We start from the raw sequence: 26,799 nt of genomic DNA, 5'->3' as shown, positions 1-26,799 counted from the left end.
GCTAAAAATTTTTGGGCTGAAGTTATCAATAATGCATGTTATACTCAAAACCAGTCTTTAATTACTAAACATTTCACTAAAACTCCTTTTGAAATATACCATGACAAAGTTCCTAACATCCGGTATTTTAGGATCTTTGGTTGTAAGTGTTATGTTCACATCAACGACAAAACTTATTTGACCACATTTGATGCTAAATCCGATGAAGGAATAATGTTGGGATATTCAGCCGTGAGCAAGGCATATAGAGTTTATAACACTAGAATTTTAACGGTTGAAGAAACATCTCATGTTATTTTTGATGAATTGGTTGAATGAAACACTGCATTACCCTTCGACCTTCACAGAATGGAAAATTTCAATATCTATTCTGATGATGAAGATGAGGTTCTGGTCTAAAGACGGTTTGTCAATGATCAAGCGGTTGATGCTGAACCTCAGCTTGATCAAGCTACTTTACCGCAGAAAGTTGACGCTTCAGTTTCCACTGAAAAAATCGGTCGGTCTGACTCTGTTCAGCATACCGATCCGTCTAACCTTGATCAGTCAACCGGACGCTTGGAAGACAGATCCAGGATAAACCTCAGAAGGAATAAAAATCATCCTCTTGAACTAGTAATAGGTAACATCTCATCACCCGTCCGAAGTAAGCGACATAATTTGGAACAATATGAAAACTCAGCTTTTATATCACAAATTGAGCCGAAAAAGGTGGATGAAGCTTTGCTAGATCCCGATTGGATTTTGGCAATGTAAGAAGAACTAAACGAGTTTGAGAGAAATAAAGTCTGGTACCTAGTCCAAGACCGAAACATAAATCGGTTATAAGAACAAGATGTGTGTTTAGAAATAAACTCAATGAAGACGGTTTAGTTACGAGGAACAAAGGCCGGCTAGTGGCTCAAGGTTACAAATAGGAAGAAGGCATTGATTTCGAAGAATCATTTGCTCCTGTGGCTAGACTTGAGGCCATTAGAATATTTTTGGCATTTGCGGCTTTCAAAAATTTCAAAGTTTTTCAAATGGATGTTAAAAGTGCTTTTCTAAATGGTAGAATAAATGAAGAGGTGTATGTCGAACAACCTCCAGGTTTCAAAAGCCCAGAACAAATGAATCATGTTTACCGGCTAAACAAAGCCTTTACGGTTTAAAAAAGGCTCCAAGAGCCTGGTACAACACATTAACCGCATTCTTATTTGATCAAAAGTTTACAATAGGTTCGGTTGATAAAACTCTTTTCAAATTTGAGAAAAAGGAACACATATTACTTGTTCAAATATATTTTGATGATACTATTTTCGGATCAATCGATCCAAAATTATGTGATAAATTTTCAAAAATGATGACTGATAAATTTAAAATGAGTATGATGAGAGAATTGAGTTTCTTTTTAGGTCTTAAGGTCAAGCAGATTGAAACCGGAACCTTCATAAGCTAGCCAAAATACACAGCCGAACTGTTGAAGAAATTTGGAATGGATATTTGTGCCGAAGCGGCTACACCGATGAGCTCATCTGTGAAGTTAAACAAAGACAAGGACGGTCAAGTAGTAGACATAACAACATATCGAGGAATAATTGGTTCACTATTCTACCTAACAGCTAGTCGACCGGACATCCTGTTCGCGGTCGGAGTATGCGGGAGATTTCAAGCCAATCCAAAGCAATCACATTATACCGTTGCTAAAAGGATTCTAAAATATCTGAAAGGAACTCAAGACGTAGGACTATGGTACCCAAAAGACTCTAGTTTTAATCTAATAAGTTATTCTGATGCAGACTATGTAGGCTGTAAAATTGATCGAAAGAGTACAAGTGGGACTTGTCAGTTCCTAGGAGACCGGTTGGTCTCATGATACAACAAAAAGCAAACTCCAGTTGCAATTTCAACCGTAGAGGCGGAGTACCTAGCAGCCGGAAGCTGTTGTGCACAACTTCTCTGGATCCAACAGCAACTCAGGGATTTCGGTGTAACTGCCGAAGAATCTCCAATCTTCTGTGACAACACAAACGCAATAGAAATCACATACAATCCGGTGTTGCACTCAAGAACCAAACACATTGACATAAGACATTATTTCATCCGGGAGCATGTGCAGTAAAAACACATCCGACTGGAGTATGTCTCAACCGAACATCAAGTGGTTGATATCTTCACTAAACCGCTACAGGAAGCTAAGTTCTATTACTTCAAAAATATCTTAGGACTTACTAATAGTAAATAACTTATGCCATAAAACATCAATGCATGCTCTCAAACATACATCATCATGAAAAACCGGGGCATGAGCCCAGGGAGAAGCTCTCGCTTCTCAAGCCGTACCTCAATAAGAAATAAAACACTCAAGGATGCTAACCGGAAAGATGTCTCCGGTTAAGCTTGACAAGCTCATACTACCAAATCACATGTATATATTGAAAGGTTCAAATGACTTGGTAAAACAAATAATTTACTCCAAAGATGAACAAATGTCGATTCGGTTCGACACTTCTTCACACCGGAATAAGCTATCTCGATAAAACTAGTTATGGAAAACCAACCAATAAAATGCATCAAGATTTCGGTAAACTAAAGTTTTCCAGCTAACTTGGGATGGCTGACCGCGTTTTCATGCATGCCTTGATAATGAAACCTATAAATCATAAAACAGTCTACCTCAATCGAGATGACGACACATGTCCATCATCAAGAGAGGAAGACTAACATTTCCTCCATATATTTATTTTCATCATGAAAATCTTTAGCCATCATTACCACTACATTGGAACTAATCATTGTACATCTAAACAAGTTAACCTCATACTAATTACTTGATGACATCAATAAGCACGCCCACATCCCTAACCTAGCCGAACCCTTGGCTATTTAAACAACCCCACATATCTCAAACATTTCACAAGAACATTATCGACAAAAATACTTAAGCAAAGATTATCTAAAGAACATGAACACTTCTCCTCTCTCTAAAAAGATTCTTTCTATCAATATGAGGATTATGGAATTAAGGAGTTGTTTCTTGCCCTTGAAAGAACCGAGCTAAGAAAATTCTTAGAAAATCGTTTCATCATCGACTATCAAGTAGTCGATGAATTCTTTGAGACTCCTAAGGAAGTGCACCGGAAAATCATCCTGGCGCAAGTCTACAGCCAAACTTTCCTATTCAGCGAGACGAATTTCGCTGAATACTGTGATTTACCAACTGAAGGGGTAACCGACCTTACATACTCTCTAGTGACCATTGAAGAAATGTGTCACTTGTTCTCAGGCTCCAACATTCCGGTCAAAACCTGAGGTTCTAAGAGTCACCTCTCTCACAAGTACCAGATTCTCAGCGAGATTCTGGGAAAATCAGTTCTGGGTAGGGAAAAGAGCTACTACTACACCCAACAAGTTTTTGAGATGATGATTGCCATCACGGTTGGCACCCCGGTGAACTAATCCTGGAAAATCTTCAATAATATGAAAAAGATGATCAACTTCAACAAAACATTAATACTGGCTCCTCGTCATAGAAGCTAGCGAGGTTTGCATCATCGTCTTCGGGTAAAGCTTTCGTCACTACCTCATCAAACATTAATGCTGACTGCTCGTCATAGAAGCTAGTGAGGTTTGCCTCATCGTCAGACCTATTGTTAGGGCACTTAGACACGTAGTGCCCATACTTTTGACAAGCATAACACTTCACTGTGCTCTTGTCTTTACGGGGCTTGGTATCTTCTTGTCGAGATGAGCGTTCTACATAACCTCTCCCTTGACCTTGCCCTTTTTCACGACCTCAGTTATCTCCACCGTTGCTGCTGCGACTCGACGATCTAGAAGAAAAATCGGCTTCTCCGTTTTTCTTCATTCATGACATCCATTCATCATGCATGAGCAATAGGTGCTCTTCCTCTTGGTCTTCATAGTCGCGAAGTCTCTCTTCGTGGACTTTCAGACGACCGACGATCTCCTCGACAGTCATATTCTTGAGGTCACCAAATTACTCGATTGCTGTAACGATCTGCATGTATGTTTGTGGTAAGGCTCTAGGGTACTTCTTGACGACGGAGATCTCATCCACCTTCTCTCCCAATGAGCGGATACTAGTCACGATGGATGTCAATTTCATGGTGAAATCAACCACCGATTCCCCATTCTTCATACAAATCAACCACCAATTCCCCATTTTGTGGGAATTGAAGATGCGGGTAAACTTCTTGACGACGGAGATCTCCTCCACCTTCTCTCCCAACGAGCGGATACTAGTCACGATGGATGTCAATTTCATGGCGAAATCAACCACCGATTCCCCATTCTTCATATAAATCAACCACCAATTCCCCATTCTGTGGGAATCAGTGGATGATTTCTCCATGAAATTGACATCCATCGTGACTGGTATTCGCTCGTTGGGAAAGAAGGTGGAGGAGATCTCCGTCGTCAAAAAGTTCCTTAGAGCTTTACCACAAACATAAATGCAGATCGTTACAGCGATCGAGCAATTTGGTGACCTCAAGAATATGACCGTCGAGGAGATCATAGGTCATCTCAAAGTCCACGAGGAGAGACTTCGCGACTATGAAAACCAAGAGGAGGAGCACCTATTGCTCACGCATGATGAATGGATGTCATGAATGAACAAAAACGGAGAAGCCAATTTTTCTTTTGGATCGTCGAGTAGCAGCGGCAACGGTGGATATAACCGAGGTCGTGGAAAAGGGCAAGGTCAAGGGCGAGGTTATGCAGAAAGCTCACCTCGACAAGAAAATACTAAGCCCTGCAAAGATAAGAGAACAGTCAAGTGTTACGCTTGTCAAAAGTATGGGCACTACGCGTCTAAGTGCCCTAACAATAGGTCAGACGATGAGACAAACCTCACTAGCTTCTATGACGAGGAGCTAACATTAATGTTTGCTGAGGTAGTGACGAAAGCTTTACCCGAAGACGATGATGCAAACCTCTCTAGCTTCTATGACGAGGAACCAGTATTAATGTTTGCTGAGGGAGACGAGAAGACAAACTTTGAAGAGTTCATGAAAGAACCGTCCAAGGAGGAACCAGAGGTTGTGTTGTTTAATGAAGAGAAAGTCATGAAGAAACTCCTCGCAAGTGGCGATAAGTGTAATCACACTGATGTGTGGTACCTTGACAATGGAGCAAGCAACCATTTGAAGGGCCATCGAGAGAAGCTCAATGATCTTGACGAGAAAATTATCGGAAATGTGAAGTTCGAAGACGGAAGCAAAGCGCACAAGTTTCTTAATCCAGCTTGCGAAAAAAACCATGTGAGCAGAGATGCCGTGTTTGAGGAGGAGAAGAAGTGGGAATGGTGCAACGACAACAACAAGCTCGTACAAAATTCAAGGGAGTTCAGAATCCTACGAGATGTCTATGCGGATGCACCACTAGTAGAGATGGATCTTGATGAATTGTTGTTACTCACAACTGATGAGCCAACAACATATCACGAGGCGGTAGTTGAAGAGTCGTGGAATGAGGCCATGAACAAAGAGCTCGAGTCTATCAGGAAGAACAAGACATGGGAGCTCACCGATTTACCATCTAGTCACAAGACTATCGGGTTAAAGTGGGTTTTCAAGTTGAAAAGAGACAGCGAAGGTAATATCCTCAAGCACAAAGCGAGATTGGTAGTAAAAGGCTATGTGCAGAAGTAAGGCATTGACTTTGAGGAGACATTTGCACCGGTGGCGAAACTTGACACAGTTAGGTTAATTCTTGCCATCACAGCTCACCGTGGATGGGAGATTCACCATTTGAATGTCAAATCAGCATTTCTCAATGGTGACATCGAAGAAGAAGTCTATGTCGCCCAACCTGAAGGCTTCATCATCAAAAATAAAGAGCACAAGGTGTACATGTTATACAAGTCTCTCTACGGACTACGTCAAGCACCAAGGGCGTGGAACACTTGCCTCAACAAGAGAATGATGAGTCTTGGTTTCGTGAAGTGTTCTCAAGAGAAGACTGTGTACACGAGAAACCATGGAGAAGAAGTACTCTTTGTTGGCGTATACGTCGACGACTTGATTGTGACAGGATCAAGCATCAAGGGTGTTGAGGAGTTCAAAAACCAGATGATTAAGGAGTTCGAGATGAGTGATCTTGGGCTACTCTCGTACTATCTTGGTATCATGGTGGACCAGAAGATAAATAGCATCGAGGTGAAACAAACTTATGCGAAAAAGGTATTGAAACAGTTTGCAATGAAGGATTGTAACTCGAGTAAGTATCCAATGGAAGCAAAGTTACAGCTCGGAAAGGATGTGGAAGGAAGCATAGTGGATCCGAAAGAGTATAGGTGTATCATCAGGTGTCTTAGGTACTTACACACACTCGACCCGATATCTCCTATACAGTTGGCATAATGAGTCGATACATGGAGAAGCCTACCACTCTACACCAACAGACAATAAACACATTCTTTGTTACGTGAAGGGAACGGCGAGTTATGGGATTTAGTTAAGAAGAGGACGAGAAGCTAAAGAACTCGTTGGTTTTAGTGACAACGACCTAGCTGGTGACACAGACGACAAAAAAAGTACTGGAGGGATGGTGTTTTATCTCAACGGGAATCTGATCACGTGGCAATCTCAGAAGCAACGAATTGTTGCTTTATCTTCATGTGAGACGGAGTTTATGGCATCTACTGTAGCGTCGTGCCAAGGACTTTAGCTAAGAAACTTGTTGAGCGAGGTGCTCGGATGCGAGTCGAGGCCGGTAACCCTCTATATTGACAACAAGTTCGCAATAGCATTAATGAAGAACCCGGTGTTTCATGGACGTAGCAAACACATCGACACTCGGTTCCATTTTATCCATGAATGCGTCGAGAATCGACAGATCGTTGCAAAGTTCGTAAGCACTAGAGAGTAGCGTGCAGACGTTTTCACTAAGGCACTAGCAAGAGTCAAATTTGCAGAGATGCGAGAGCCGCTCGACGTGAAGAATCTCGAACCAAATCAAGTTTATGGGGGAGATTGTGAGTTTAAACATTGATTGTCAGAAAATTGAAAGTTGTAGACGTTTATTATTGTTAGTGTATATATTATAATAATATATTATATTGATATATTATTATATTATATAATATAATTTATAATATATTATATTCTTATATTGTCTTTTATATCATTAGGTTTATTTAATTATTAATGGGCTTGGGCCTGTATGTATAAGCAATTTAGAGTTCTAGGTTAATTACTCTATATAAGGATAGTTTGTAAATGTTGAATATACAACATTTAAGATTTTCAAGACTTTTCTTCTTTAACAAATATCTATTTTCCAGAGTTTCATATATGAAAGATTCAATAGTCAAAACCAACATCTAAGTGCTTTAATATTTAGACAAATATTTATTCGTGGAAACATGAATACAATGATATGTTTATAGTTCTCGTTTTGTAGGTATGATTATTAAGGGATTCAATTTTCTTACTGTTATCCCCATCTTTTCGTTCATGTCAATCATTCCAGGAGTTGTCGAATCTCCTACTTTCCAGTCGAACGTGTGGATAAGAGTCGCGGTGACAAGATGAAGCACTCTTTGTCCCAAAGCATAACCCATACATATCCTTCTGCCCGCCCCGAAAGGAATCAACCCAAAATGTTGACCAACTAGCTCTATGTTCTTGTCGAGGAACCTCTCGGGTTTAAAATCCAAGGGGTCATCCCATACTTCAGGATCTCTCCCTATTGCATAGGCATTTACTAAGACTTGTGTGCCTTTGGGTATGAAGTAGCCATTGTAATTCGTGTCTTCCATTGAATTCCTTGGGAGGAGCATGGGTAGTGGAGGGTGCAATCTTAAGGCTTCTTTCACACACGCTTGCAAATATGAGAGTTCATCGATATCGCTTTCTTCTATTTTTCTTCCCCTTCCCACTATTCTATCGAGCTCATCTTTCAACTTCATCATGCAATTGGGGTGGTTTAGTAGCTCTGACATTAGCCACTCGATCGAGTTACTTGTGGTCTCGGATCCTGCAAAAAACATTTCCTATAAAAGTCGGTTAGCTTAGACAATGAAGAATTTCTTTGATCTACTTGTTTTCAATGAGATTAAAAATATTCTTATCAATCGAGCTAACTATTAGTCTTACCGTCATAAGAATATTGAGGTTTTCCTCGGAAACCTTGCTAATCCCTTCTTTATTGTCACCTTGGAACTCCATTAGAACATCAAGGAAATCCTTCTTTCGGTTATAATCTTCTCTACTCTTGAATCTCTCCTCTTGAACCACCCTCTCCTTCACAAAATTCTCCACCATCTTCAAACATGTTCCCATATCCTTCATCATCCCCTTCTTTATTCCCAAGAGATCTAATCTCTTCAACATTGGGAAATAATCGGATAAGTTAGGCTTTGCAGTCCACACCATGATCTTACTCATGGAATCAAAGAACTCTTTCCCTTTAATATTCTTGGATTCTAGTATATCCTCCGAGAATATCATATTCCCCACCACATTGAAAGCCATTAGGAATAGAAAATGGGCAATCTCTATCTCCCCCTTCCGCCCACTTGAATAAGATTCCATGGCCGCTTCTTCGATCCAAAGGATCATGTTATCCACACACTTTCTTCGGACATGGACAGTCTCGTTCACTCTCTTCGCCGTGTTGAATTCCGTGACTCCAATCCTCTTGACTACGCGCCAGTAGGACCCGTAGTTTCCAATGGCCATTGACCCATGATTAAAACCGTGGGCAGTTAGTGCATCCGGGCATTTACGGTCGGAGAAGACTAGGTCGTGGTTCTTGAATAGCTTGGCCGCAGCATCGGCCGAGTTGACTGCAACGGTTCCGACCGATCCTAACTGTAGCCAAATCACAGGCCCGAACTTATCCCGGAGCTTACACAAGGTCTGATGTGGCAGTTCTCCGAGGTCAAATATGTTGCCAACCACCGGCCATCCCGGAGGACCTGGTGGCCGGAGTTTACCAGAATCATGCGCCTCCGCCTGCCTCCTCCGGGCATGGTAGAGAAAGAGAATGATGATCAGAAGAGGCCCCGATAGTATAAGACTCAGCATCGAAATAGAACAACTCCAAATCCAATCCATTTTTCAGAACTTATGCACTTTCTCTAAGCAAAATATATATATATATATATATATATATATATATATATTTTTTTTTTCTTTCTAAACTAACTAAAATAGAAAACATATATTATTGTAGCATCATACTATCTAATCTATGAATAAGAATGATAAGTTGATATCGCTTCGCAGTAAACGAACCGAAATACCCTGTTTAGGGACGGTTTTCTACGATTTGATCTATAGTTGACTGGGATAGTATAGTTGACTGGGATAGGACATGGATAATATTTGTGTTTCCTTCCGATTTCATCATAATTCTGCCCCGTACTATATACACAATTAAACATATAAAATCACTAATATATTTAGTTCTCCATTATATTTTATAATAATTTAAATTTATTTCTTTATAATATTATGAATTTTTAATATATTATAATATATTAAAAAATTATTTTATATCATTTTATAATAATTTTTTAAAAATAATATAGTATAAACGGTGCTCTACGAGATTTTTTTTCAAAACCGAACAGGACGGAAATTATATAAAAAAAATTCAAAGTAAAACAGGGTGTGGATAGTAAATGCATCCCGCCCTAAACTGATTATTGTCATCCCTAATAGAATCTGTTTACAAAATATTTTAATTTTACTTATATTGTAAAAATTGTCAATAGTAGTTTGTGTGACCATTGTTTAAATTTTAAATATTATCTTGAACCATTATTTATTTATTAATTTCTAGAGTTGTGTACCAAGATATATCAGTTACATTGAATTATAAGTGTGAATAAATTATTATACTAATTTTCGTTAATAAGTTATCATGTATAAATATAATAAAAAATCAAACATATTGTTGTTGTTTAACAAATAAATTGGATAATAAAATAAATGATAAGATAAAGTATGTGATGTCTGAATTTAAAATAAAAAATTAAAAAAATATGATTTCATATATAAATTATATGTGGCTTCATTTGTAGACGACATATACTTTGTTGTAAGGGAGATGGGTGTCAAGTGCATAATTTAATGAAGATAAGTGTTATATGACAAGTGGAATATTCTAATGGAGATAAGTGGTATTTATGATAAAGGACAAGTGGTATATTTCTAATAAGGATTAGTGATATAGGTGAGTGAAATTATAATTTTTATATGATATGACAAGTGGAATATTCTTATGGAGATAAGTGGAATTCGTGGGATATTTCTAATAAGAATTAGTGACGTGAAATTATAATTAACTCGTTACCTTCCCTGCATAGTAATAAGAAAGCACCATGTCATTTACTTCTTAACTATAGACTGGAGATAAAGGTTAAAGCTTCTTTGGTTTGGTTGGAAGAAAAAATGGTAGAAGTTATATTGAAATTAAAGTAAGAAATTTACTCTTACTAAAGTTTACTTTTATAAATATATATATATATCATGATTATTTTAGGCACAAGTTTCATCATATTGAAATATTGATTTTTATAATATTCATGTATTACTATTTCAAGATAAAATAAAACAGGTTGATTCAAAATGCTGTGTAATATATGTATATGTTGATGATAATTTTATGACAGTTGTATAAAAATGATTTAAGACAAGTTAGTTAAAATGATAGTTTATGAAATGATTTTGAGATAGTTTGATAAAACGATAGTTTATAAAATTATTTTAAGATAGTTTGATATGGCTTCTTATTTTGACATTAAAATGAAATTTGGTATGTTTGGACTTGAAAACGAGGCTTTAAATAAATATGACGATTGAACTATTTTATTACTCTAGACTTGAATAATGAACTATATGTAACTCGAGTGTTGCTTATATTGGTTGACGAACTATTTTATTACTCTAGACTTGAATAATGAACTATATGTAACTCGATTGTTGCTTATATTGGTTGACGCATTAACGCAGACCTTTATATTTGATGGCCCATGTATCAATTCAAGACTACTAGTCTTGATTTGATTTATAGCTAATGTGTCTTGTTAGATGACTTATTATTATAAATCTTATAAACTATAAAAAATCTTATAAACTATAAATATAGTTTTGATACATATTTCTAAATTTTGTTAAAAATTGTTGTTTTATCGATAAATGTATGATTTTGATGCACAAAGTTGTGATTTTCTTACTTAGCGTGTTTAGTTCATCTAGATAAAAATAATCAGGAGCACTTTTGGTTAGAAGACATATATACACTAGATGCTAAAGAAAGTTTGCTCTCTCCCTCTTTATAGATGTATGGAGAATGTGTAAATAGGAAAATAATATTTTTTTTATAAGAATGATATGTTATCATTTATTTTCAATTAATCTTAAATGACAAGAGAATTATGTGAGCTTTTTAAATTATTGATGATGAATGAAAGTCTTTGTTTATTATGCTAATGTTTAAATATTAGATTTTGTTAGTCTAACCTGTTATTTTTTTGGATAAAGAAAATGTATAAAGAGAAAAAATGAGCCTGCTAATGATAAATTTCTAACACAAAAGAAAGAAACTCAAGTTCAACCTTAATTTAAAATTTATAAAGGTGAATATCTTGAGTACTGTATTTGGTGTGCTAAGAAAAATACATTTTTTAATTTAGTCTGTTCTAAAGTTAATTTTGATTCAGTACCAAAATACTTGGTGGTTAGACTCTAGTGTTACTACTAACATAAGGGTTTCATTGTAGGGTTGTATAAATTACTACAGACCAATTGAAAGACACATTTAACATAAGGGTTTCATTGTAGGGTTGTATAAATTACTACAGACCAATTGAAAGACACATTTATATGGGAGATTGGAATCACAAATAAGGCATATGGACATATTGAGATATCATTGTTTATTTGGAGGGCAATTAACGTCTTAGAGTTATCATTTATAGATGATAAATGCGTACATATTTCTAATTCATGAAAAGTCAATGTCAAATAATATGATCAATGTCAAATAATATGATCGTGGTGGTGAATATTACGGTAAATATGACGGTTCATGTGAATAACATCCATGACCTATGACCTTTGCTAGATACCTAAAGGAGTGTGGGATTGTCCCACAATACACCATGCTCGATTCACCTAGAATGAATGGTGTGAATACACCATGCTCGATTCACCTAGAATGAATGGAATGCATAATCAAACTTCACACTTTTAAGGACATGGTAAGACTGCAACCTACATTTTAAATAGAGTACCAACTAGTAAAACATTTTAAATAGAGTACCAACTAGTAAAACACCTCATGAGCTTTGGATTAGTTAGAAACATAGTTTAACTAAAGCAACTTTTGGATTAGTTAGAAACATAGTTTAACTAAAGCAACTAGTAAAACAACTCATGAGCTTTAGATTAGTTAGAAACATAGTTTAATGCATTTCCATGCTTGGGGATGTTCTGCTGAGCCAAGCTCTTATAGGCCGAATGAAAGGAAATTTGATCCCAAAACAGTTAGTAGCTATTTTATTGGGTAATCTGAACTATCAAGCAACTATGATTCCAAGTTAAAAACAATTTTTTAGACGGGAACTGCAATATTCTTTTGAAGATATTGTGTTTGATGATAGAAATGACTTTGTTAAGATAATTTGGATTCAACAATTCATATTGAGTAAGACTTGATTCATATCTCAAAAATTTTTACATTATCTCAAATAATTTTTACATTGATATGGATTTTATTTCTATTGATGATCAAATTCAAAATCAAGAGCAACAAGACATTAAACAAACTTATGAAAAACAAACTCAACAACCTCAAGATCGAATGATTTTAAGAGATCCACTAGAGAAATTTTAAGAGATCCACTAGAGAAAACATAACTGCTAAATTAAATAGATCCACTAGAGAAAACATAACTGCTAAATTAAATGATTATATAGTTTTCTTTATAATGGAAGATCACCCTCTAAGCTTCAAACATGCTATGAAGGATACAAATTCTAAAAAGTGAATTTGTGTAATGAACGAAGAGTATAAATCTATGCAAGTCGATAAAGTTTGGGAACTTATCCCCTTATTTGAAAGAAAAAAACATGTTGGTTATAAATTAATTTATATAAAAACCAAATGGAATTCAAAGGGAAATGTTGACAAACATAAGACTTGTCTTGTAGCAAAATGTTATTCTTAAATGGAGGGGATTGACTTTAAAGAGACATTTTCTATAGTTTTATCGAAGGACTCTTTTAGGATAATCATGGCACTCATTGCACATTTTGATATGGAGCTTCATCAAATGGATGTCAAAACGGCGTTTGTCAATGGAGAAATTGAAGAAACAATCTATATGGTGCATCTAGAAATTTGTGTCGGGAGACTCAAAGAATATGGTATATAAATTGAGAAAATTCATTTATTAGCTCAAACATGCATGCTTCTCGTCAATGATATCACGAATTTCATCATGTTATTTTCTCATTTGATTTCGAGGCAAATATCGTCGATGAATGTGTATATAAAAATATTATTGGAAGTAAACATATTTTCTTGGTATTGTATGTTGATGACATACTACTTGCATAAATTGATTTATGCATTTGTATAAAACTAAAATATTTCTATCAAAGAATCTTGGAATGAAAGATCCTAGCGAAAATTCATTTGTATTAGAAATTCAAATATTTCGAGATAGTTCTCGAGGTATCCTTGGGTTATCTCAAAGAAACTATATTGATATAGTGCTTTAAATGTATGGAATGTTGGATAATAAACCTTTAGATACCCTTGTCTCTAAATAAGACAAAGTTAGTCTCAATCAATATCCAAAAAGAAATATTGAGATTGAAGACATGAAACAATTTTCTATGCTTCGGTTAATGGGAGTTTGGGAGTTTGATGTATGCTCAAGTATGCATGTGTTCTAATATTACGTATATTTTTGGAGTTCTAGAAAGAAATCTTAGTAACGTAGGAATAGATCATTGGAAAGCAACCAAAATTGTTATGAGATATTTAAAAAAACAATGAATTACATGCTCATATATCAAATGTCAAATCAGTTTGAGATCATTGAGTATTTTGACTCTGAATTTGCAGGATGTTAATATAGTAGAAAATCAACTTTCGACTATGTTTATCAGTTAGTAGGAGGAGCTATATCTTGGAAGAGTGCTAAACAAAAACTTGTAGCTTCCTCTATCATAAAAGTTGGCATCAAATCATGGTCTATGGCTAAGAAATTTTGTTAAGGAACTACGTATTATGGAAGAAATTGAAAGACCACTAAAATTGTAAATTGTACGGTGACAAGAAATCAATTGTACTGTATTACAATAAAAATAGGACTACCACAAAGTCAAAATTTATTGACATTAAATTTCTTATTGTTAAAGAAATAGTACAGAATAAACAATTAAACATATAACATATATGAACAAACTTAATGTTAGAAGATTCTCTTACAAAAGGTTTGGTATCCAAGATCTTTCATGAGCAAACTACTCACATGAGTATTTTATTATTTGAGTATTTTAATTTAAGTGGGAGTTTAGATTAAATTGTTATTCTATGACTTTGAAGTATGTGTATACACTCAGTTATTATAAGTTTAAAGACATTATGTAAAATAATGTGAAAAGTTTGATCTCACACCAATTGAAAATTGACACATCACATCCGTGATATGATTTGTTAATTAATTATAATGATTAATGTGATCATTGTTGGTCTAGTTGTGATTAAATACAATGACGAGTTCTTTGGTCTTATTATGATATAATTAATTGATAAGTTTATTTATACAATATAATACAATTGAGATGACACAAAACCTTGAACGTATTATTGTTGACACGTTTATTTTTGTACATATATGACCCAATGTGAGTTTGTTAGAATTTATGTGTGACTAGTATAATAATTAATTGTGTAAATGTCATCTTTAATATAAGTCAAATAATGTGATCTAATGTGAAATCAAGTTTCTGGGCTTACGTGTGTATTATCTAATGTGAAATCAAGTTTATGGGCTTACGTGTGTATTTATCATGAATATAAAGTGAGGATACCCTAAGTGATATTTCTAATTTTATAAAATGAATAAATTAGAATTATTCAAACAAAAATAACTGACATATTGATTATTTTGTAATAGTAATGGTCCCCATCTGAGATACCGTGATTTTCTATTTACGTTCCCATCAACAAATTGAAGCAATGAAAAATTATAAAGAAAATTAATAATGTGTTATTATCCAAAACTAAATAGAGAATAAAATACTATCAAATTGAATTACAATGCAATGAAGGAGGAAATAATACTTCAAGAATAATCATTGATTACAGAATTCCACAAAAATTGAAAAAAAAAATTAGTGTTAATTCAATATAGCAAGTTATAGAAAAAGTTTCATTCCAAGTGTTAAAAATGAATTGTTTATTTGAATATAAAAAAATCATCATTCTCTCTTTTGTATATAAAAAAAATCCCAATGGTGTAACATGATTTATTTTAAGATATATACTAGACTCTTTGTTTCATCAACTATGGTATTAGATTTGAGAATGATATAGAAATAGCATAACATGACATGTCTAAGTGCTTTAAATAATATTTAGACAAATATTTATTCGTGGAAACAAGAATACAATGATAAGTTTAGAGTTCTCGTTTCGTAGGTATGATTATTAAGGGATTCAATTTTCTTACTGTTATTCCCATCTTTTCGTTCATGTCAATCATCCCAGGAGTTGTCGAATCTCCAACTTTCCAGTCGAACGTGTGGATAAGAGTCGCGGTGACAAGATGAAGCACTCTTTGTCCCAAAGCATAACCCATACATATCCTTCGGCCCGCCCCGAAAGGAATCAACCCAAAATGTTGACCAACTAGCTCTATGTTCTTGTCGAGGAACCTCTCGGGTTTAAAATCCAAGGGGTTATCCCATACTTCAGGATCTCTCCCTATTGCATAGGCATTTACTAAGACTTGTGTGCCTTTGGGTATGAAGTAGCCATTGTAATTCGTGTCTTCCATTGAATTCCTTGGGAGGAGCATGGGTAGTGGAGGGTGCAATCTTAAGGCTTCTTTCACACACGCTTGCAAATATGAGAGTTCATCGATATCGCTTTCTTCTATTTTTCTTCCCCTTCCCACTATTCTATCGAGCTCATCTTTCAACTTCATCATGCAATTGGGGTGGTTTAGTAGCTCTGACATTAGCCACTCGATCGAGTTACTTGTGGTCTCGGATCCTGCAAAAAACATTTCCTATAAAAGTTTGTTAGTTCAATCCACTTGTTTTCAATAAGATTGGAACACCAAACACAATTTTAAATGGTATACAAAACAAGATATACCATAATAAGGATATTGAGGTTTTCCTCGGAAACTCTGCTAAGCCCTTCTCTATTGTCACCTTGGAACTCCATTAGAACATCAAGGAAATCCTTCTTCCGGTTATAATCTTCTCTACTCTTGAATCTCTCCTCTTGAACCACCCTCTCCTTCACAAAATTCTCCACCATCTTCAAACATGTTCCCATATCCTTCATCATCCCCTTCTTTATTCCCAAGAGATCTAATCTCTTCAACATCGGGAAATAATCTGATAAGTTAGGCTTTGCAGTCCACACCATGAACTTACTCATGACTCCAATCCTCTTGACTACGCGCCAGTAGGACCCGTAGTTTCCAATGGCCATTGACCCATGATTAAAACCGTGGGCAGTTAGTGCATCCGGGCATTTACGGTCGGAGAAGGCTAGGTCGTAGTTCTTGAATAGCTTGGCCGCAGCATCGGCCGAGTTGACAGCAACAGTTCCGACTGATCCTAACTGTAGCCAAATCACAGGCCCGAACTTATCCCGGAGCTTACACAAGGTCTGATGTGGCAGTTCTCCGAGGTCAAAAATGTTGCCTACCACCGGCCATCCCAAAGGACCTGGTGGCCGGAGTTTACCAGAATCATGCGCCTCCGCCTGCCTCCTCCGGGAATGGTAGAGAAAGAGAATGATGATCAGAAGAGGCCCCGATAGTATAAGACTCAGCCCAGAAATAGAACAACTCCAAGTCCAATCCATTTTTCAGAACTTATGCTCTTAATTTCTCTAAGCAATGCATGTTCCCAATTGCATGTATATTATATATAGCCAATATAAATTTTAAATGATCACATAGAAAAAATTATTATAATTTTTTGGTAGAACTAACATTTGATTAATAAAAAACATATATATTGTCAATACTTTACCTGTTTACAAATTATTTCAACTTTAAGCCTATATTGTCAAAATTAGTTTGCGTGCCCATGATTGTGCAAGTTTTATATATTATCTGAAACTGTATTTATTTATTTACTTATTCCTAGAGTTGCGTACCGAGTGATATGAGTTAGTTTGAATTATAAATGTGTTCTCATTGCATAATAAGTTATTTTAATAACTAACAAGATTTTTTTAGTTTTTACTGTTAATTAAAAACAAAATAACAATTTTATCCTCATTTATTTACCGATTTATTTTCGTCAATCAACAACATATTCCTTATTAGTCAACCATCTCTTCTTTATCGAGCTTTTAGTCAACCAATAGTTTTATTTTAACTCACTTACCAAGTCATTTTCGTTAGCCAACATATTCTATATTACCCAATAATCTCATCTTTACTGAGTTTTATCAAAACATTTCTAACAAACAACAATATTATTCTTACCCACTTACCAACACACTTCCATCAACCAACAAACATATTTCTTAATCTCTCTTTATAATTATTACAAATTTGCACTGAGTATCCTTAATCTTTATTGTGTAGAATAAACATTTAACAATTACACCACTTAAAATTGTTGATTTCTTTTTATAAATTTGTGTATGAATATATAATTGATATAACTAACTATTATATATATGGAGTGTTATATATATATATATATAATAAATTATATAAACGAATTTAAAATATTATTAGTTTAATTATTTAAAATGTTAATGTTATCAATTTTGAAGTTGATTTTAAAATATAAAGTGATATTAGCTTAGTTGGTTAAAATGTTATACTTATATTGTGAGGTTGTAAATTCAAAACTTGTGTATATTACATTTTTATTTAATTTTTCAAGCTTATGATTGGGCGAGTCAACCTATGATCCGATCCAATTATCCATTTACTCTCACATACATATTCAAATTAACCACAACTCTCGACCCAACAATCTAGGCACTTTAAAAATTAAACATTAATATATAAATATATTTTTGATAATAAATAAAATAAAAAATATTTGAGCATTTAACAAATAAATTGGATAAATTGAAAGAATTGAAAATGATAAGTGATCAACCTGAATTATTAAAATAAATCCTATATTATTTTAAAATTATATTAACTAAACTAGGAAAATTCTCGTACGATCTACACGGATAAAAATATACACACAAAAAATTAATAAATAATTATAATAATATGTATATCAATGTTTAAAATTCATAATAAATCACGAATAATATATTAAAATAAAAAATAAAACACTTTCATTACACATTTTATTCAATTCGATAAAATAACTCATCTTCTCACATATTTCATTCCATATTTTTTTTCTAATGAACCTCTCATATTGTGACGTAACATTTTCATTTTGGTCAAATCAAAAATCTCAAACATTACTAATCTATTTTTTACCCTCATTTTACCCATCAATGCTTAAACGACCTCTCATCTTGTGACTTTAATTAAAGCATTCAAACTCACCAACCATCTCATTTCACATTTATCTACCATTTCAAATCGAACTTCTTATCTCGTAATCTTAATTTTCACTCCGGTCAAACAACTAATCTTCTCGCATATTTTAAACACCAATAACAATTTTTTTCCCAATCGACCTCTATCTCTTTACATTACTTTCACTTCAACTAATCAAAAATCATATCATTCCATATTTATCTACCAATAAAAATCGACCTCTATTCTCTCGAAAAACATACATTCATTTTATCAAACAACTCATCTTCTCACATATTTTATAATTCACAACCCGACATTCTTATCCTCACTTCGACTAACCATACATCTCATTCCACATTTATCCATCTCAATTGACCTCCCATTTCTTTACCTTACTTTTACTTTGACTAATTAACCATCTCATTTCATATTTAACCACCAATTCACAATCGACCTCTCATCTCGAGAACTTGCTATCACTTCTTTAAACAACTCATCTTGTAACATATTTTATAATATAGAACACGAAGTTCTTTATCATCAATTCGGCTAATCATCCATCTCATTCCACATTTATCCATCCCAAGAATCGACCTCTCATATGTGACCTTACACTTTCAATTCGGTTAAATCAACCATCTTCAGCACCACCAGTCTCTTTTACTCTTCACTTTGGTCACCAATTCCCAACTAACCTCTTATCTCATGACCCATCTCCTCACATATTTTACAATATACAACCTGACATTTTTATCCTCACTTCGGATAACTAACCATCTCATTACACATTTCTCCACACCATAATCAACCTATCATATTTACACAATTTTATTTCAGTCAAATCAACCATCTCCAACATTACCAATCTCTTGTACCCTTATTTTGAACCATCAATCCCCCATTCGACTTCTCATATCGTGACCTTACTTACTTTGATTAACCAAAACCATCTCATTCCACATTTTTATCCCACTAATCTTAATCGATCTCTTGCTTGAGACTTTACTTTCATTTTGGTCAAACAATCCACCTCCTCACATATTTTACAATAAACAACACAACTTACTTAACATAACTTCGACTCACCAGCCCATCTTATTTCACATTTATCCACCCTAATCATACATTTCATACTGTGATCTTAAACTTTCACTTCGGTATATTACCAATCTCTTTTACCCTCACTTTGGCACACCAATCTCCAATCTACCTCTCATCGTGTGACATACTCACTTTGACTAACCAACCATCTCATTCTATATTTTTATCCACTTAACTTGACATAGTTGACTTCCCATCATGAGGCATACTCACTTCGATTGACCAACTATTTCATTCCATATTTTTATCTACCTTAATTGACATATAATCTTGTGACCTTACACTTCCATTTTGATCAAATCAAAAAACAATAAACCATTTCCTTCCAATTATGTAGCATTAACACTTTAACCACTAAACCATTTAAGATTAAGATTGTTGATTTATATTTATAATTTTGTGTATGCATATATAATTTGTATGACTAACAATTAAAAAATAATTATATAATGCATATATAATTTACCTTTATCAAGAAAGGACGGTAAACAGAAAACTGAAGAAGCTTCCGACAAAAAGAAAAGTTGAGAGAAGCTCAACCTTCAAACCAATATCATAAAGATCTGTAAAGCTTTGAGTCCAAGTATATATTACTACTTAATGATCGGTGAAATCATATAGTTCGAAAATCCTTGACAATAATATTTACAAACTTAAGTTTCATATTTTTTAACAAATAATTACCGATATTATATGGACATATCGAAAATAACGTACAGCAATTTATAAGATATATATCGATTATACTGAAAAAATGTAAGGTAGGGTACCGATACTAAAATTATTTGTACGATAAATGTATGAGATTTTCAAAATTTTGGTATAACGGGATATACTGAAATACCTAAATAATATTTATAAATTAAAATATATATATATATATATAATACTTATAAAAAATAAATAAATTCAATATTAATTTAATTATAAAAATATAATTTTTGAAAATCAAAATAAAATTATATTGTAATATTATTACATATATGACATATTTATATTGACGATAAGAATGAAAAATATTCAACCAAATTTTCAATCTCTTAGAGAGGTGGAAAGAAAGTTAAATTAGATACACAATACTTTTTATTATTGTCAATGATATTTTTGTAAACACATATTCCAATTGTTGTTAGTGAGTATGTTGTCAACTTGAGTAAAAGGATAGTGGATCCTTTTAAAAACAATTTGAGTTCTAAATTAGTAGAGGCATTGGTGTGCACAAATAATTGGTTAAAAGAAGAAGAATTAAAGTTATAAAAAGGTAGTATAGATGATGGTTTGAATTTTTCAAAGAAAATGAATAAATTGAAAGGAGTGAATTTTTTTTTTATCAATTAAGTCTAAATTAAGAAATATTTATTATTATTTTCTAACCTAAATTGTATTATCAATTTATTAAAAAATTAAAAAATTGTAGATACAAATGCGATTGAAGATCATTATGAATTTCTCTTTCTCGTCTCCATTTTAGTTTAACTTGAAAATTATACTTATGTTTATTTTTTATTAACTCTAATTTTTTTAACTAAATTCAATTTTTAATGTTTTTTAGTTTTTAAAAATGTTGAATTGTAAAAAGTATATTTTATTTTATGATAAATATCTTTAATTTATAATTTTGTGTAACGTTTATTTAATAACTATATTAAATAACTTTTTTTGTTTAAGTTTATATGTATTTTAGGTATAAAATGTATAATACCGATACTGTATCGAAATTAAGGTATACCAAAATTAATGTAAGATAAATATATGACTTTTCATATACTGGAATTTTTGGTAAGTATAAGGTATGGATAAAAAATTAAGGTATATTGTACCGACCCACCCCTAGGTATGTTATACCTTAAATTTTTATTCATATCTTATACATTATCGAAAGTTTCGGTATACAAAAGTTAATACATTTACCTACCTTGATTTCAGTATATCTTAATTTCGGCACGATATCAGTATTATACTTTTCATAGTTAAAAAATATAATAACTTAAACAAAAAAACTAATTTAATATAGTTACTACATAAACGTTACACAAAATTAAAAATTAAATATATTTATCATAAAATAAAATATTTTTTAAAATCCAACATTTTTATGAACTAGTAAATCTTAAAAATTTAATTTAGTTACGAAAATTAAAATTATCAAGAATAAACATAATTATAATCTTTAAGTTAGACTATAGAATTGATACGAGAGAGGGAATTTAGAACGATCTTCAATCGCATTTGTAATCGCATTTGTATCTGCAAATTATTTTTTTTATAAATTGATAATACAATTAATGTTAGATAATAATAGTAATAAAAATAAATATTAGTTAATTCAGACTTAATATAAATATCTCCCTCTTTTTAATTTGTTCATTTTCTTAGAACAATTTAAATTCATCACCTATATGATCTTTTTCTTAAGTTGAATTCATCTCCTTTTAGCGAATCATATGTGCGCACTGATGCCTCCACTATTTTAAAACTCAAATTGCTCCTAAAAGACCAACTATCATTTTACACAAGTTAAAAGAAAACTCACTAGCAACTATTGAGGATGAGATTATAAAAACTCCTTGACAATAATTGAAAGGATTGAGTACTTAGTTTCTCTAATTTCCACCACTCCAATAAATTGAATGTTTAGTTGGATCTTTTTTCATCTTATTGTCAAGGTAGAGATGACATATATTTAGGGGTTGTGAAAATGGCTTAACACATCCTATATTATCAACCCATATTCAACTCAAATTAAATTTGGTCAACCCATATTAATGAATAATATGAGTTGGGTAACCCAAAGTATATTTTAGTTTGTAACACATTTATTATGTTTTTTAGTCGTTTAATATTTAACATATTTTGTCTTGGTTTAACACATTTTGGCACATGTAACACGTTTTTGACATGTTTAATACATTTTTGTCACATTTAACACATTTTTGACAAGTTTAACACGTTGAACATTTTTTCACGTTTTCAGCACACTTAACACGTTTTTAACATGTTTTGGTACGTTTAAGACGTTTTTGCACAATGACACGTTTTTCACATTTTAACACGTTGAACACGATTTGGCACATTTAACACGTTGTTGGTATGTTTAATACGTTTAGGGTATGCTTAACATGTTTTTGGCATGTTTAACACATTTCTGGCACGTTTAACATATTTTTGACATGATTAACACGTTTTTGGCATATTTAACACATTTTGGCACGTTTAACACGTTTTTGACACGTTTAAAACGTTTTTGACAAGTTTAACATATTTTAGCATGTTTAATACGTTTTTTGTATGTTTAACACATTTTTGACACATTTAACACATTTTTGAAAAGTTTAAAATATTTTTGATAAGTTTAACACATTTTAGCATGTTTAATACGTTTTCTTGCATGTTTAACACATTTTTGACACATTTAACACATTTTTAGCATATTTTGGCATGTTTGACACATTTTGACACGTTTAACATAATACTGATTTTTCTTGAAATTATTTTAATATTTTAATTACTAAATTAGTTGATGAAATAATAAATGAGATTAATATAAATTTTTTAAATAATATTTAAATTAATTCTACTAAATAAAGTCTTGAATATGATAAACTTTATTAATTTTCATAAACAAATTAATTCATTAAAGAGTTTTAGAATAATAATGATATGTTAGTTCCAAATGGTTAGAGTCTAGGGGTGGGAAAATTATTGATTTTAAAGGTATATAGAAAATACCGTACTGCAATATATCGAAAATATCGATATTTAAGGTATACCGAAAAAAGATAAGGTATGATATCATACCGAAATTATTGGTACAGTAAAGGTATGAGATTTTTAAAATTTTGGTATATCGAGATATACCGAAATACCGAAATAGTATTTATATGTTAAAATATAGATAAATATATATATATATATAATACTTATAAGGAAATAATTAAATATATTTGATATTAATTTAATTATAGAAATATAATTTTTGAATAATACCAAAATATAATTATACTGAAATATTATTCAATATATGTCATATCTACCTTATCGATGAGATTGATTTTTTTTTTAAGTTAATATTTTGTTAGGTATGAAAGGTTTAATACCGATACCGTACCAAAATTAATGTATACTGAATCAAGGTAAGGTAAAGGTATGCATTTTTTGTATACCGAAAATAAGGTATGTCGAATCAAGGTATATCGAAATTAAGGTAAGGTAAAGGTATGCATTTTTTGCATACCGAAATTTTAGGTAAGGTATAAGGTATGGATAAAACACTAAGGTATACCGTACTGACCCACCCCTAGGCTAGAATATAATTAATAAATATATTATTAATGAGTTTTAAAATTTTCAATTATTTCCATTTGACTGTAATGGAAATCAATTTAGTAAAAATTAAGAGAATATATTGGAGTTGGAAGATGGTTAGTTTATATTGTATTGATAAGAGAGAATTAAATTATATTTATATAATTTGGGTAACTTTAACCCAACCCATACTCAACCCAACCCAACCCAACCCAACCCAAATTAACTTACCCAAGTTAATATTTTGGGTTTGGGTTAAGGTTGGGGTTTAGGTTAACCCAATATATGCTCACCCCTACATATATTGAATAATATTACATTATAATTATAATTTGTTTTATAAAAATTATGTTTTTATAATTAAATTAATATTAAATCTATTTATTTCCTTATTAGTATTATATATATATTTATAAATATTATTTCGGTATTTCAGTATATCTCGATATACCAAAATATTGAAAATCTCATATATTTATCATAAAAATTCGGTATCGGTACTATACTTTACCTTTTTCGGTATACCATAAAAATCGCTATTTTCAATATATTGCGATACGATATTTTTGATATAATTATAATATCGGTAATTTTCACACCCTAAGCATGACACCCCACAACAATGACTTTCACTTTTCTTAAAAACGTTATAAGTGGGATTCGAACCCATAACTTACCATTTTAAATCATAAAATAATTAGATCGATCTTTAAATTTATAAGAGTTTGATGTTAGATATTTAGAGTTTAAATTGGAGACCACAAAGACCCGTTCTTTTGCTATTATCATTAGCTCGGAAAAGACATCAATTCTAACTCTCGAAGCCACAACATTTAGCTAGGAAGATGATTCTCCATAAAACATCCCATGCATTTAAATTGATGCCTTAATGACCCATGTCAAAGGTTAAAGGAAATCAATAACAAATTTTTATCCTCTGAAAGCTTGTGAATAAATGAAAAACAAATATGAATTAGTTAAGTGTAGTAATTTAGTGGGGTACTCAATTTGTTTCTAGACACCATTTCCAATTAAGGTAGCTAATTTTTCTTGGTAGGCTAGTAACAAAATACTAGTTAAAGAAGAGTCCTACATACAAAGGGTGAACATGAAATGCTATTTAACATGAAATGCTATTTAACATGAAAATTTTCTTTTGCTATGAACATGAAATGCCATTTAATGAACATGAAATTTGTTGGGTTAGCTCATTTGTCAGTTGGGCCTGACAAATTAATAAAGCCTATTAGGGCATATTTAATTAAGAAAAAAAACACAGCAGTTTAGTTTTTTTCTCTCTCCCTCTTCCAGCAGTTCCTCCTCCATTGAAACAACAATTTCTCCATTTAAGCACCAGGTTCTTCTTCTAATTTCCTTTATCTCTTCTCCATTTGGTTAGCCATCTTTAGTGTTGATGATAATGTATGTGAATGACAAGTTAGGATGAGATTAATTGATAACTTTGATTAGATTACATCTAGACTTGTGTTGAACAACATTGTATACCCATTCTATATAGTGGATGATTTAAGTGGCCGAAGTGTCCTGTGGTTTTTACCTAATTTGGGTTTTCCACGTAAAATCTTGGTGTCTTGCTCTCTATTTTTGATTGTTTGATTGTTTAATGCTCAATTGAATTGGTTGCCCATTTGATTATACAAAAGGGGGAAAAGAATTGTTAGGTATTTTGTTGTAGCTTGTCTATTTATGGATTGCTAAATATGTGTTATTATTCGATTTCTCCAACAAATGGTATCAGAGCTGAGTTTGTTAGGTGGTGATTATTGTATAATTCAAATGGAAGAATCGTTGAGTAGTAATGACACGATGATCAAACTCACAGATACTAATTACACAATCTGGAAGTCACAGATGGAGGACTTATTGTGTAATTATGATTACAAAGACACTATTTTGGGTGATAAAGGCAAACCAGAGGCTATGACAGATGCAGATTGGAAGAAGTTGAACAGAAAGGCAGTTGGTAAAATCAGGCAATGGGTTGACAACAGTGTGTATCAGCATGTGGCTACTGAGGTTAATGCTCATATAGTGTGGACTATTTTAAGTGATCTGTATGAGAAGAATAACACTTAAAATAGAGCATTTCTATTTAGGAAGCTTTGCTCGTTGAAATATCAAGATGGGTCTTCTATGCCCGAGCATCTAAATTCTTTTCAAGGAATTCTAAATGAGTTGGCTGCGATAGGAATGAAATTTGATGATGAGCTTCATGTTATGTGTTTGATTAATTATTTGCCTGATAGTTGGGAGATACTTGTGGTTTCAATTACCAATTCTGTTCCACAAGGTAAGCTGACTTTGAAAATGATGAAAGAGAGCGTATTGAATGAAGAGGTTAGAAGAAAAGAACAGGGCTTCTCGACTCCAAGTCAGGTGTTCGTGACTGAGAAAAGGAGTAGAAGTAAAAGTAAAACTCCAAAGAATCGCAGTGGCAGTTCATACAGGTCACGGGGAACATCCAACTCGAGAAAAGAGACTAATGTTATCATTGTGGCAAACTAGGACACAAGAAGTATCAGTGCAGATCTTTAAAGCGGGAACAAAAGGAGAATAAGCAAGATCGAAGTATTAAGGTTGCAGATGTGGGTGGTAACGACATCGATATTGTTTACGACAATGATAGTATCAACCTTGTTTCTCAAGAT

At 32.8% G+C, this 26,799-nt stretch overlaps 2 protein-coding genes across 2 annotated transcripts; both read right to left on the bottom strand.

The window, feature by feature from the left end:
* Window positions 1–7,387: 7,387 nt before the first annotated feature.
* Window positions 7,388–9,065, bottom strand: LOC124930033 (iridoid oxidase-like). Its single transcript, XM_047470401.1, has 2 exons — window positions 8,103–9,065; window positions 7,388–7,999 (listed from the first exon to the last, which is right to left on the bottom strand). The coding sequence occupies exons 1-2, from the start codon at window positions 9,063–9,065 to the stop codon at window positions 7,388–7,390; spliced, it is 1,575 nt and encodes a 524-aa protein (XP_047326357.1).
* A 6,587-nt stretch (window positions 9,066–15,652) lies between these two features.
* Window positions 15,653–17,076, bottom strand: LOC124930032 (iridoid oxidase-like). The gene is made up of 2 exons (XM_047470400.1): window positions 16,354–17,076; window positions 15,653–16,264 (listed from the first exon to the last, which is right to left on the bottom strand). Exons 1-2 carry the CDS (start codon window positions 17,074–17,076, stop codon window positions 15,653–15,655), a joined length of 1,335 nt encoding a protein of 444 aa, XP_047326356.1.
* Between the last annotated feature and the right edge of the window lie 9,723 nt (window positions 17,077–26,799).

Source organism: Impatiens glandulifera, chromosome 3 (genome assembly GCF_907164915.1).
Source record: "Impatiens glandulifera chromosome 3, dImpGla2.1, whole genome shotgun sequence".
NCBI classification, from domain to species: Eukaryota; Viridiplantae; Streptophyta; class Magnoliopsida; order Ericales; family Balsaminaceae; genus Impatiens; species Impatiens glandulifera.
This window is presented reverse-complemented; position numbering and strand designations above follow the sequence as displayed.